The sequence below is a fragment of the Pan troglodytes genome, chromosome 1, assembly GCF_028858775.2.
Source record: "Pan troglodytes isolate AG18354 chromosome 1, NHGRI_mPanTro3-v2.0_pri, whole genome shotgun sequence".
Taxonomy (NCBI): domain Eukaryota; kingdom Metazoa; phylum Chordata; class Mammalia; order Primates; family Hominidae; genus Pan; species Pan troglodytes.
This window is the reverse complement of record NC_072398.2, coordinates 68,920,618-68,933,181: the sequence shown is the minus strand read 5'-3', so window position 1 is coordinate 68,933,181 and position 12,564 is coordinate 68,920,618. Positions and strand designations below refer to the sequence as shown.

General features: G+C 56.6%; 1 protein-coding gene across 2 annotated transcripts in view; it reads left to right on the top strand.

Annotated features, from left to right (window-relative positions):
* Positions 1 to 7,768, top strand: part of QSOX1 (quiescin sulfhydryl oxidase 1) — a 43,209-nt gene extending 35,441 nt beyond the window's left edge. Inside the window, exons 10-13 of one of the 2 annotated variants that reach the window (XM_016933529.4) lie at positions 188 to 335; positions 3,968 to 4,147; positions 5,996 to 6,333; positions 7,067 to 7,768. In XM_016933529.4, coding sequence (XP_016789018.1) covers positions 188 to 335; positions 3,968 to 4,147; positions 5,996 to 6,333; positions 7,067 to 7,075 — 675 coding nt within the window. In that variant the 3' untranslated portion in view covers positions 7,076 to 7,768. Of the gene's footprint in view, positions 1 to 187; positions 336 to 3,967; positions 4,148 to 5,995; positions 6,902 to 7,066 lie in introns of those variants that run through there. The other variant, XM_009439248.5, reaches the window with a different exon arrangement.
* Positions 7,769 to 12,564: the final 4,796 nt, after the last annotated feature.

The window sequence follows — 12,564 nt, the reverse complement described above, 5'->3', positions numbered from 1 at the left end:
CTGGGTCACAGCTTTTTAGGTCTGCTGCTGCTTCAGTGGGTGGAGCTGGTGAAAGGGAAATGCCACCTTCGAGGTGATAGACTGAGGGACCTCATTTGTCTTAGGGCTGTCTCCTAGAAGCTTCTCTCTCTGCCTCTCCCATCCTTTTCCTTCTCCATATGTGCACTCACACTCATGTGTCCCTCAGGGTGCCGTTCTTGCCAAGAAGGTGAACTGGATTGGCTGCCAGGGGAGTGAGCCGCATTTCCGGGGCTTTCCCTGCTCCCTGTGGGTCCTCTTCCACTTCTTGACTGTGCAGGCAGCTCGGCAAAATGTAGACCACTCACAGGAAGCAGGTACGTCCAGGGCCCGTTCACCCCACTGTGCCTCCAACCCTGCTCTGTTCGGCCCTCCAAGGGGAGAGGGGGCAGGGAAGCTCCCTTGAATTGCCCCACTGGCTCCCAGCTGCCAGAGGATGGGGAGAGTCAGCCTTGGGGCTCTGGGTGGATTGCTCTATCTGCAGGTAGCCCCACACGGCCAGAATAGAACCAATCCCAGGAGGGAGCAGACTTTAGGAATTCAACCAGTCCTGTTCTCAGCCCCGGGAGCTCTGGGGCTGAGGCTTCTCCCTGGCTTTCTCCGGGCTTATAGTTTGCTTTGCTTTCAGTCTTCATGAAAAAATTGTGATTCTATTTTTTTATACTCTTAACAAAGAAAAAAACGTGTATTTTACAGTTTACATAGCTGATACATAGCAGGCGCTTTGAGCAATTTTATTGCACTTCCCACTGAAAAACAATTTCCTGGGGGAAGTTGGGGAAACACGTTTCCCCTGCTGCCTCGGATTGTCCACAAACTGCACCACCATGTTCTCCGGCCACGCTGCCCCACACCTGCTTTTGAAGACTGAAAGGATGCGCATCCAATTCAGTCCACACTGATTGAGGAACCAGGTTTATACCAGGCTGCGGCTTGGCTTGGAGGATAGATACATGGGTGAAAAGGGCGACAGTGCCCGCTCTTGGTGGACCTCTAGTGTGAGGCAGGGGGACAGAGAGGCCTGCAGTGCACCAGGGCTAGGGCCGTGGTGGAGAGAAAGATGTGGGGTGAAGAGAGGGCAGGCTCGACGCCATTGGGAAGGGGCCCGAGGCCTTACGGGGTGAGTTGAGGGGTGATGGGTGAGTAGGGATTCCGCCAGGAGAGGAGCATCCCAGCAGAGGGAGCAGCCTGTGTGGAGCCCCGTGAATCAGAGGAACTGCCAGGCAGTGGTGTGGGAAGCCAGTGTGTATGGAGCATCTCCACCATGCCATGTGGCGCTGCAGGTGCCGGGGACACAGCAGCATATGAGACAGGTCCCTGCCCCCACAGGGCCAGTATCTGAGTGGCAGGAGACAGACACAGAGGGATGGCTTCAGCCATGATGACGAATGCTGAGGAAGACAAAGCAAAGCAGTGCCGGAGCGGGTGCTGTCTGGAGAGGGGTCTGGGAAAGGCTTCCCTGTGGAGGGCCCGGTGCTGGGACCCATGTGGAGAGGAGAAGGCAGTGTGGGACATCTGGGAAGAGAGTCTCCTAGGCTGTGTTGGTGTCCTTGGGCTGCGCTGACAAATGTCAGGCTGGGGCTCAGACAGTAGACGTCTGTTGTCTGAGTTCTGGAGGCTGAAGTGCAAGGTGGAGGTGTCGGTGCTGGTTTCTTCGAGCCTCTCCTTGGCTGGGCGGTGGTCGTCTTCTCCTTGTGTCTCCGTGCGGTTGTCCCTCTCCCAATCCATGTCCAAATTTCCTCTTCCTGCAAGGACACCAGTCCTGTTGGATTAGGGCCCACCCTAATGACCTGATTTTACCTTCATTACCTCTTTAAAGACCCTGTCTCCAAATACGGCCACATTCTGAGAGGCTGGGGATTAGGGCTTCAACATAGGAATTTGGGGGGACATAATTCAGCCCATAGCACAGGCTGGAGACCAGCAGGTGCAAAGGACAAGCCTGGTGTGTGGGCAGCACTGAAAGAAGGCTGCTGTGGCCGGAGGGAGGGAGGCGAGGCTGCAGAGACAGGCCGGGGGCGGAGGTGAGCGCTCGTGGGCTCAGAGGCCTTGGCGAGGGCAGGGTTTGGAGGTTGGTGTTGGCATTTTGAGAAGCCACTGGAGAGGCTAACGGAAGTGACAGATGGTTAACACTTTAGAAAGGTGGAGGATGGGCTACTGCAGGCAGGGGGAGGCAGGGCAGCTGAGGAGCAAGCTGCATGCTCGCCCAGCAGTGGTGGTCGGGCCTGGACTAGGGTTGTCAGTGTGCCCCTGGAGGAAGTGGTCAGATTTGGGGATATGTTAAAGGCAGAGCTGAGGGACTTACTGATAGATTGGAGGAAGGGTATGTGGGAAGCAGGACTCGGGTGGACTCCAGGGTTGTGGGGCCTGAGCCTCTGGTGGATGATGGTCCCATAAGCTGAGGAGTCAGGGGCTCAGGTTGGGATGGTGGAATCAATGGCCCACTTTGTGTCAATAGACCTCCCAATGGAGGTGTGCACAGTTGAGTCTGGAGTTCCAGGGAGAGGTGAGGAATAGAGAGATTAGCTTTATAGTCATTAGTAGCATCAGAGCTCAAGCTGTGGGACTGGATGAGCTCCCTGGCAGGGAGGTAGAGAAGAGTGCTGAGGACTGAATCCTGAGCATCAAACCACCAGCAAAGGAGGCTGAAAGGGGGAGGCCATGGTGATTTCAAGGGGGCCCCAGAGTCCAGTGTTTCAAGATAGAGGTGTAGTCACTGGGGCCAGTGCAGCTGGAGGTGGCGCAAGATGAGGACATCTCTAGCAAGGGCTGTGTCGGTGGAGTAGTGGAGGTAATGGCCTTGTTGGATTCGGCTGAAGAGAGACCAGGAGACAAGATTCTGGAGATAATGAGCAGGAACTGGGGCATGACTGGGTTAGAGGGAACTTCTTTATGATCATCCTTTTCCCCAGTTGGAATGATCCCTTATCAGGGGATAAATGGATGACGCAGTAAAGAAAAAACATTAACGGGAGTGAAATCCTGGAGGTGAGGAGTGGGATAACCCGAGCAGCAGCGGAGACAGAGGCTGAGCAACGCCAGGGCCGTGTGGTGAGGCCTTGTGGTGGGGAGGTGGGCACCTGTGCTGGGTGCAGAAGAACAAGCTGAGAAGGCAGAGGAGAGAGAGAGAGGCAGGTGTGGGCTGCTGCGGGTCTCACCTTGCCAGGAGTGAGGAGAGTAGGGTGCCAACGTCCTGCTGCGTGGAGGGGTAAAAGCAGGAGATTGGCTTCTAAAGGCCTGGGAGGTTTGCGGTAGGAAGGAGCGAGCTTGGAGGCAAGCACCAGCAGCCCTGGAGCCTGAGGGTGAAGGGCTTAGGAGGGGTGTGTTGGATTAGGAGTGGTGTCTTCAGCGGGGAGCCTGGTTTCAGTTAGAGCAAGAAAGTGGGGCTGGTTAACAGGCCTTTGCTGATGCCAGTCCAGAGGGTCCAGTGGGTGGGAGGGGGTGGGGGGAATGGAAGGGGAGAGCGAGGAGAGATGGAGACAGATTAGGAAGGGCATGTGCAGGCCAGGTCCAGGCCCGAGGGAGGTGAGGCATGGTGGAAGCAAGTCAGACAGGCAGCATGAGTGGGCAGGGGAGGAGGGGCCAGGGGCTAGGGCGGTGGCCCTGTGGCCCCTGCTGACCTCTCTCACCATGTCACAAAGAGCCTGAGTGTCCTGCCAAGGAGTGTGGACTTTGTCCTGGGTGTGAGTGACAAGCACCCAGGTTAGTGGCAGGGAAGGGGATCCAGGTTTAGGAGTTTTGGGGGGATGGGGTCTCCTGTAAAGTGACCATGGCAGGTAGAGAAGTAGACAAGGGGACACTGGGCCTCTGCTGGCATAGGCTGGGGTGTGTGGCACCTGTGCAGGGGTGGCCACGGCAGGATGGGGGGCGGCAGGGTGGCCTGGGGAGGCAACGGCTGTGGGGCTGGCAGCCTGAAGGGCTGGTGCGTGGCGTCTCCTCTGCCCTGTAGCCAAGGCCAAGGAGGTCCTCCCAGCCATCCGAGGCTACGTGCACTACTTCTTCGGCTGCCGAGACTGCGCTAGCCACTTCGAGCAGATGGCTGCTGCCTCCATGCACCGGGTGGGGAGTCCCAACGCCGCTGTCCTCTGGCTCTGGTCTAGCCACAACAGGGTCAATGCTCGCCTTGCAGGTAAGGAAGGACCATCCCCAAGGCTGGAGTCACCTGTGGGGGACGAGGGGGTGAGGATACTTGGGAGTCTTAGGCCAAAATTTGGGGAAGGGACACTCATTGTCCCCTCAGTCACAGCCCAGGCCTGTTAACCAATGCCAGTATCATCAGCCCCATTTTTGACGTGAGGAAGCCAAGGCTTTGACACTGTAAGACCCTGGTCTTCCCATGCCGTTGCTCACTTTTTCCCTGCTCTAGGGCCCCTCTCCCGCCTCCCCTGCTCCGTCTTCTGGCTGTTGGCCCCTTACTCAAACTGCTAGGGCAGAGGGAGCTGGGGTTCTCTCTCCCTGGGAAGGGTCTGATGAGAGAAGGGGCTGGAGGAGACCAGGTCGTTCCTGGAAATACCAGGCACTGGCTCCCAGGAGGGAGCCTTGCCCTCTGCGTTCCCTCATTATGGTGCTTCCTTTTCCTCATCAGGAGTCTGATGGCTCTAACAGGCAAACACATTAAACTCCAGGGAGCTGGGTCGGGAGGGAGCCATCTGTGGACAGGAGGCGGTTTGTGTGTCGGGAGGGAGCGGTGCACGTGGCTGTGACAGCCTCCCAGGGGCGGGAGACCAGGGCGGAGCCGAGGTTAAAGGAGCTGAATGGAGCAGGTGGTGGTGCAGGCGCCTGCACTTGGTGGTGGTCTCCTGGGGCCTCCTATCGAACTTTGAAAGGAAGACATGTGCCTGTCTTCTCCTTCCCCCACCCCGCCCCTGCCACCAAATGCTCCATTTGACCCTTCAGCCCCTTGACCTCGGCAGGCTCCCAGCTGCTGCTGGAGGGCCAGGAGCCTGGGCCTGTCCCTGAGAGGCCAGAAGCAGGGTGGTTCCCTCCCCTCTCTGGTGGGGTCCTTTCAGAAGAAACTCAAAATTACCAGGCACAAGCTGAGAGCCCCCTCCACAAGGCCTGATCACTATGACTCATGACTGGACCCTTGACTCTGCTTGTTGTCCCCTCCCCAAAATAACCATTCTGACTTGCATGCCACTTGCTGTTGCTGCTCCTGCTTCCTTGTAGTCAACAACTTGTCCCCCTATTAAAACCTTTAGGAGAGGTGCTTCTACAGAAGGGATGGGCTGATGCATTCCCTGGGCAACACTGCGTGAGGGGCTGGTGGCCGTGGCTCACCCTCTGGGACTCATCCAGAGGCTGCCTAGAGGGCTGGCCCCACCTGGGGTACCAACAGCCTGCAGCCCCAGCAGCATCCTGACTCTTCCAAGTACCCCTCAGGTCTCCCCCCAACTATCCCTTGGAGCCCACCCCTACCCCAGAGGGCTGCTGCTGGGTAAAAGCAAGGATTGCCATGAGCAGCTGCCTCTTGCTTGAAAACGCATTTTCCCTTGAATTGACAAAGTAACCTATTTGCGCAGTTTGTATAATTTGGAAAATGTCAGAAAAATGCAAAAAAAGACAAACACGAGCAGACCGACCAAAGACTGCAAAACAGATCAAAATGAGTATTCTTGCCCTTTCCCATGTCTGGTACTGGGGTAAAGGCTGGTTGTAAAGTCCACATAGCAGGACAGTGGGTCTGGCCAACACCGGGAAATGACTGAGATGGCGCTCTTCACGCTTCCCTGGAAAACCACGGAGGGCCGGGGCTGAGGGGTAGGTGGATCCGCCTCCTCCTCCATGCTGCCATCTGTTGAGCTCCCACTGTGGGCTAGTGTTTGTAATCTGTATTTTCTAATTACCCATCCTCTGGAAGGGCAGTGGCGAGCCCTTTCTGCAGACAAGGAAGCTGGCGTTCTGAGTGGAGGAGTGTGGTCTGGGCTTTTGGGTGGGACCGATATCACCACCAGCCTGTGTATGCTTCCCTCTGTAGGTGCCCCCAGCGAGGACCCCCAGTTCCCCAAGGTGCAGTGGCCACCCCGTGAACTTTGTTCTGCCTGCCACAATGAACGCCTGGATGTGCCCGTGTGGGACGTGGAAGCCACCCTCAACTTCCTCAAGGCCCACTTCTCCCCAAGCAACATCATCCTGGACTTCCCTGCAGCTGGGTCAGCTGCCCGGAGGGATGTGCAGAATGTGGCAGCCGCCCCAGAGCTGGCGATGGGAGCCCTGGAGCTGGAAAGCCGGAATTCAACTCTGGACCCTGGGAAGCCTGAGATGATGAAGTCCCCCACAAACACCACCCCAGATGTGCCGGCTGAGGGACCTGAGGCAAGTCGACCCCCGAAGCTGCGCCCTGGCCTCGGAGCTGCACCAGGCCAGGAGCCTCCTGAGCACATGGCAGAGCTTCAGAGGAATGAGCAGGAGCAGCCGCTTGGGCAGTGGCACTTGAGCAAGCGAGACACAGGGGCTGCATTGCTGGCTGAGTCCAGGGCTGAGAAGAACCGCCTCTGGGGCCCTTTGGAGGTCAGGCGCGTGGGCCGCAGCTCCAAGCAGCTGGTCGACATCCCTGAGGGCCAGCTGGAGGCCCGAGCTGGGCGGGGCCGAGGCCAGTGGCTGCAGGTGCTGGGAGGGGGCTTCTCTTACCTGGACATCAGCCTCTGTGTGGGGCTCTATTCCCTGTCCTTCATGGGCCTGCTGGCCATGTACACCTACTTCCAGGCCAAGATAAGGGCCCTGAAGGGCCATGCTGGCCACCCTGCAGCCTGAACCACCTGGGGAGGAGGCGGGAGAGGGAGCTGCCATCTCTAGGCACCTCGAGCCCCCTGACCCCATTCCCTCCCCTCCCACCCCTTGCTCCTTGTCTGGCCTAGAAGTGTGGGAAATTCAGGAAAACCAGTTGCTCCAGTGAAGCTTCTTGGGGCTGCTAGGACAGAGAGCTCCTTTGACACAAAAGACAGGAGCAGGGTCCAGGTTCCCCTGCTGCGCAGGGAGGGCAGCCCCGGGCAGCGGGCATAGGGCAGCTCAGTCCCTGGCCTCTTAGCACCACATTCCTGTTTTTCAGCTTATTTGAAGTCCTGCCTCATTCTCACTGGAGCCTCAGTCTCTCCTGCTTGGTCTTGGCCCTCAATTGGGGCAAGTGAAGCCAGAGGAGGGTCCCCCAGCTGGGTGGGCTGGAATGGAACTCCTCACTAGCTGCTGGGGCTCCGCCCACCCTGCTCCCTTCCGGACAATGAAGAAGCCTTTGCACCCTGGGAGGAAGGACCACCCCGGGCCCTCTATGCCTGGCCAGCCTCCAGCTCCTCAGACCTCCTGGGTGGGGTTTGGCTTCAGGGTGGGGTTTGGAAGCTTCTGGAAGTCGTGCTGGTCTCCCAGGTGAGGCAAGCCATGGTTGCTGGGCTGTAGGGTGAGTGGCTTGCTTGGTGGGACCTGACGAGTTGGTGGCATGGGAAGGATGTGGGTCTCTAGTGCCTTGCCCTGGCTTAGCTGCAGGAGAAGATGGCTGCTTTCACTTCCCCCCATTGAGCTCTGCTCCCTCTGAGCCTGGTCTTTTGTCCTTTTTTATTTTGGTCTCCAAGATGAATGCTCATCTTTGGAGGGTGCCAGGTAGAAGCTAGGGAGGGGAGTGTCTTCTCTCTCCAGGTTTCACCTTCCAGTGTGCAGAAGTTAGAAGGGTCTGGTGGGGGCAGTGCCTTACACATGCTTGATTCCCACGCTACCTCCTGCCTTGGGAGGTGTGTGGAATAAATTATTTTTGTTAAGGCAAGCATTGGTGTGTTCTTTAACTTGCTACTTGGAGACCTAGTGTCCAGTCTGGACAGAATGCACAGAGACCAGCCTCACCTGGAATGCAGCCAGACTCGATGTCCCTCAGCACACACAGCTCCTGGCCACAGACTGCCCATAGAACTGTCCGCACCCAAACCCCATGACCTTTTCATGCACGGAGACAGGCCTCTGGATGTGCAGCCTTGCCACCCCCTGCCCCAATCCTCCCTGAGAGCTCCTGCCTCAGTGCCCTGGGCTGGTGAGGGAGGAGCCTGTCTGCACCTGCCTAATTCCAGCTCCTCCAGGAAGGAAGGGCTTGTTTGTCAGAGCTGCAGGGCTGGCCACTCGGTGGGGAGGAGTCAGCCAGGATTAGAGAGCCTGCCCCTAATCCGGCCTGCTGGGTTTTACAAGGATCAGAGCTGCTGATAATGAACCTCATTAAGGGGGAGCAGGAGCCTCAATCCGATTTGGTTTTCTCCTTGACATCTTCACTCTGCTCAGATGGCCTGGGTGCTATGTGGAGCAGGTGGGATGCCAAGGCCACTCCTGCTATGGGGCAGCTGGGGCTGGGGAGGGATGGCAGTCTCCCTGCATGTTTCCCTCGACCTCTTTAGCTGCAGCGCCTTGCTGGGCTCCTGGGTTGGACTCCCTCTCTGTGCCCCTGCTCCAGGCACCCATTGGCTCCATCCTCCTGGTTGTGCTCTGCACCCCCTGCTCCCTTGGGCTGGCCCTGGCTGGGGGCCTGAGAGACAGACAGGAACCCACAATCAGGAGGCAACCCTGGCCTGCAAGAGGAAGACAGAGGCTCCCAGGGCCGGTGCCCTGTGTGCCCACTGCACCAAGGCCACTGAATAAGCCTGCCCTTCACCCCCTAAGGGCTCCTTGCCCAATGCCAAGTGCTGGGGATTTCTGTCAGCAAGCCCAGTGGCTCCAGTGACGGTATTCCTAAAGCCAAACTTAGTTACCTAGAATTAGCGCCATGTTGGAAACACTGTCGCAGCAGCCCGGGCTGCACAGTGTGTAGCCCAGCCTCCAGGTCCACGGAGTGGTGTGGACCTCCCACCTCACAGCTGCCTCTGGCAGCCGAGCCTCTTTTCGCCCGGCCCCAGCCCCTCTGGTTGATAAACGGGTGGGCCTCCTCAGCAGCGTGGCTGCCTTTCACCTTGATTTCCCCAGGGCTCTCGGCAACATCGATAAACCAGCCTCGCCCACCAGCTGGGCCCTCCCCCACCCAGTCTGCCAGGCTGGGAGCTGGAGCTTGCTGAGTCTTGAATGCCCTTCTAGATGGCTTCTCTAGAGGCTCTCCTGGCAAGAGAGGGTCCCAAGGGGAGCCCTGCAAAGCAAAGGCTCCTTGTCTGGGGCGGGATAGAGAATCTTGCCTCTGTCTGGTGTGTTACCTACTGGGGGCACAGGAACAATTTCCTCAAGGAGACAGTGGCATGGAGCTTTGAAAGACGAGTAGGTGTTAGCAAGGAAATAAGGAGGAACGGGGGTTACGGGCAGAGGAGAAAGCACATGCCAAGTCAGCAAAGAAAAGTAGAATTCGAAAACTTTTTAAAAATATTACTAAGGATTTTCACAATGCTGCACTGGGCTAGAAACTGAAGCTAAAACAGATACGTGGTCCCTGCTGCTATGGGGCTTCCGTTCTAGAGGCAAGGACAGGTTGTGATGAGGGTTCTGAAGGATAGAGACCAAGCAGGGAGGGTGTTGAGGAGGCTTCTATGAGACCTGAAGGATGGGAAGCCAGGAAGTGGGAGGGGTGGGGGTCCAGGCTGGAGGGGCCACAGGGCAGGTGTAGAGGGACTACAGCCCTGAGGGGCTGCTCCATGCGGCATTCTTGGAGGTCCAAGAGGGGCAGCGCCACCTTGGGCCAGGCTCCTCTCCAGCAGCCTTGGTATGGGGTGGGGGTGGGAAGACCCCTGATGCAGCCTGTCCTCTGGGTGTGGGGGTGGAGGAGAGGGCTCCAGGGGACCCAGCCAGCCTTGACCCTGGAGGAAAGTCAGGTGGGCTCAGAGAGAGCCCTCAAATCTGGGCCCTGGGTCAGGGTGGGGTCAAGTCCAGCCTTGAAGAGAATGGACTCTGGAATCTGACGTCTGGGTTTGAATCCAGCTTCCAACACTCACTGGCTGTGTGACTTTGGGCAAGATAACTTATCCCCTTGTCCCCATGTGTCATTGGAGATAAACTACCCACCTACCAGATTGTTGTACCATGCTGGGCAAACACTAAGTGCTTAATAATGGTAGCCCACTGCTCATGTTGTGTCGTCTCCTGTCTTAATACCTGAAAACTCAAGGGGCCCTGTTGTGCTTGCGGGGGGTGCCGTTCCCACAGGATATTCTGTGAAGGGTGTCCCTGGAGCTGGGCCTCCAGGTGGCAAGCCCCAAGCCACCCCGGCAGGTGCCACTGTCCAGAGTTGAACTGAGGTGTTGAGTGGAAAGTGCCTCCCCACCCCCATCTGCCACAGTAGTATGGATTTCCTTCATGAGATGGGGCTCCTAAAATGCCTGAAATGTGTATGCTGTTGGAGAATTGATGTGTATGATTTATTGAACTTTGCACTCATTTAAATTTCATTTAATCCTCCAACAACGCAAGATGAAGAAGCTGAGGCTTAAAGAGATTAAGAAACATCCTATCCCCTTTACTCCCACCAAAATAAATACATTTGCCCTATTCTCCCAAATGGTGAGAGGTAGATCCAGGACTTGACCCCAGATCCCACCCACTCAACCCTGGAGCTGCAGTCTCTACCCCTTCTAACACATGTGATTCTGTTTCACGTCCTGTTCCATCGGTAGAGTTACACACTTACCTGAGACTTTATGTGGTGGTGCTGCTGGGTGCCAGCCCTTCTTCCCTCCAACAGTGGCAGTAACCACTGTTGTGTGTTGGTGTCAAGGAGTGGGGACACCCTGAAGGAATCCGCCTTTTCTAGAGCTCTCGCTCCATTCCCTACATCGAGGCTGAAGTGCCCTGTCTCGGGTCCTTGTTTTTAGGCCTTGTTTGAAGGAGGGGAAGAAACCAGGTTCGTTGGGCGTGACCTTGGCTCAGCTCGTCTGTGAAATGGGGGCCGCAGACTTAGTTTGCGGGTCCCTGCTAAATTCCTCTCCCTCTTCCTGGGATTCCCATCCATGTATTGCCAGCTACATGTAGAGTGGAGAGGAGAGGTTTTTCCTGCAGGGCCTTCCAGAGAAAGGATTCTTGGCCAGAGGAAATCACAGCCTATAAGATCAATATCCTGATAGAATCCCGGGCCAGGTGTGAGAGGGGAGAGCTCACTCACACCAGCCTGACAGTCTTGGGGCAGAGCGCCCCATAGGCCTCTGCAGCCCCATCACTGCCTCATTCTCCCTCAGGTGCCAAGGAAGCTCCAGGGTGGGCCCAGTATCCTTCCACAGCATCCCTCCTCTTCCCCTTCAACACCCCTTTCACCCCTCCCTCCACCACCTCTGAAAGGTGCTCCTTGGGCAGGGCGATAGGATTCCCACCCCTAGCTTTAAGAACTAAACCAAACTTCAAGAGGAGCAATTTAATCTTCATACCTGACTCCTTGTCCCTCCTCAGGCATGCTGTTGTGCAGGACAGAGCCCTGGCTTCTCCTGGATGTCACACCTGGCCTGTCTCTGACCCTTGCTTTCCCTTTCTCTGCTGCCCTCAAGGGTCATTCACACCCAAGAGGGTAAGAAGCTGCCCTCTCATCCCTTCCTCTCCCACCCTGGGCCTCTGCCCTCTGCCTGGCCTCAGCAGCACAGTCTTCTCCATAGAGAGGGGCTGGGCCATGGGACCCCAGTTCCTGGGGTCTCGGTGACACAGTTCACTGTTTGCTGCAGAGGAGGCCCCACTCGCAGCCTTGGCCTCTGCCCTGCAGAAGAATTCCCTGTAACTCACTCACCAATGGCCGTGGGAGCCAGTGGCCTCGGCGAGGGTCACTTGGACTGCATAGCTGCCGGCTGAGTCTCTCTGGCCACCCTCACTGGCCCCATCACTCCAGGTTGCACTGCTGCCCAGGGGGTTTGTGCCAGGCCTGGGTCACAGTGGAAGAGAGTCTGGAAATCACAAGGCAGAGGAGGAGACCTCTGCCAATGTGAGAGAACAAAGTTAAGGGGCAGTCCATGGGGGCATTGACCTTACTTAGGAGGACTCAGGGACCATCTACAGACTCTAGGGCTAGGGTGAGATCCTCCTGATAGCGCTGGTAGCCCAGCTGCTGCTTTGGCAAGACTTGGTCGTCTCTATACTGAGAGAGCAAAAGCTCTTTTCCTGGGGCTGCATGTTCTTCCACAGGAAAGTGGGCTTCAGGTGCTGCCTATTAAACCTCCTGCCTCCCCTGCTGCAGTGCTTTGATGCCTTTCACCTGTGTCTACTTGTGAACCTCTGCCCACCACGGAAGAGCAGCTCACATTTGGAAGGGGCTAAAATTTTTACCTAGTTTGAATCTGCTCTGCAATGTCCCCATCAAGTTCTTAACCATCCCGGGTTCCAATGGTCACAGAGTTCTGCCCTGGGGAGGGAGGAATTGCTTAGCAAATGATGTTGAGAATAGTGATTATTTGGGGGAAAATTCAGGTAAGATCTCACCTTCATACCATATACCAAAATACATCTCAGTAGATTAGTAAGCTAATGCAAAAAAAAAAAAAAAGGGAAATATAATTGAATACTTCACTGTTTTTGAAAGCATGAAAACAATGGAAAATGCAACTGATGTGAGTAATCCATCTACTTGACGTCACTTTTAAGAAATAAGGCCAGGCACGGTGGCTCACGCCTATAATCCTAGCACTTTGG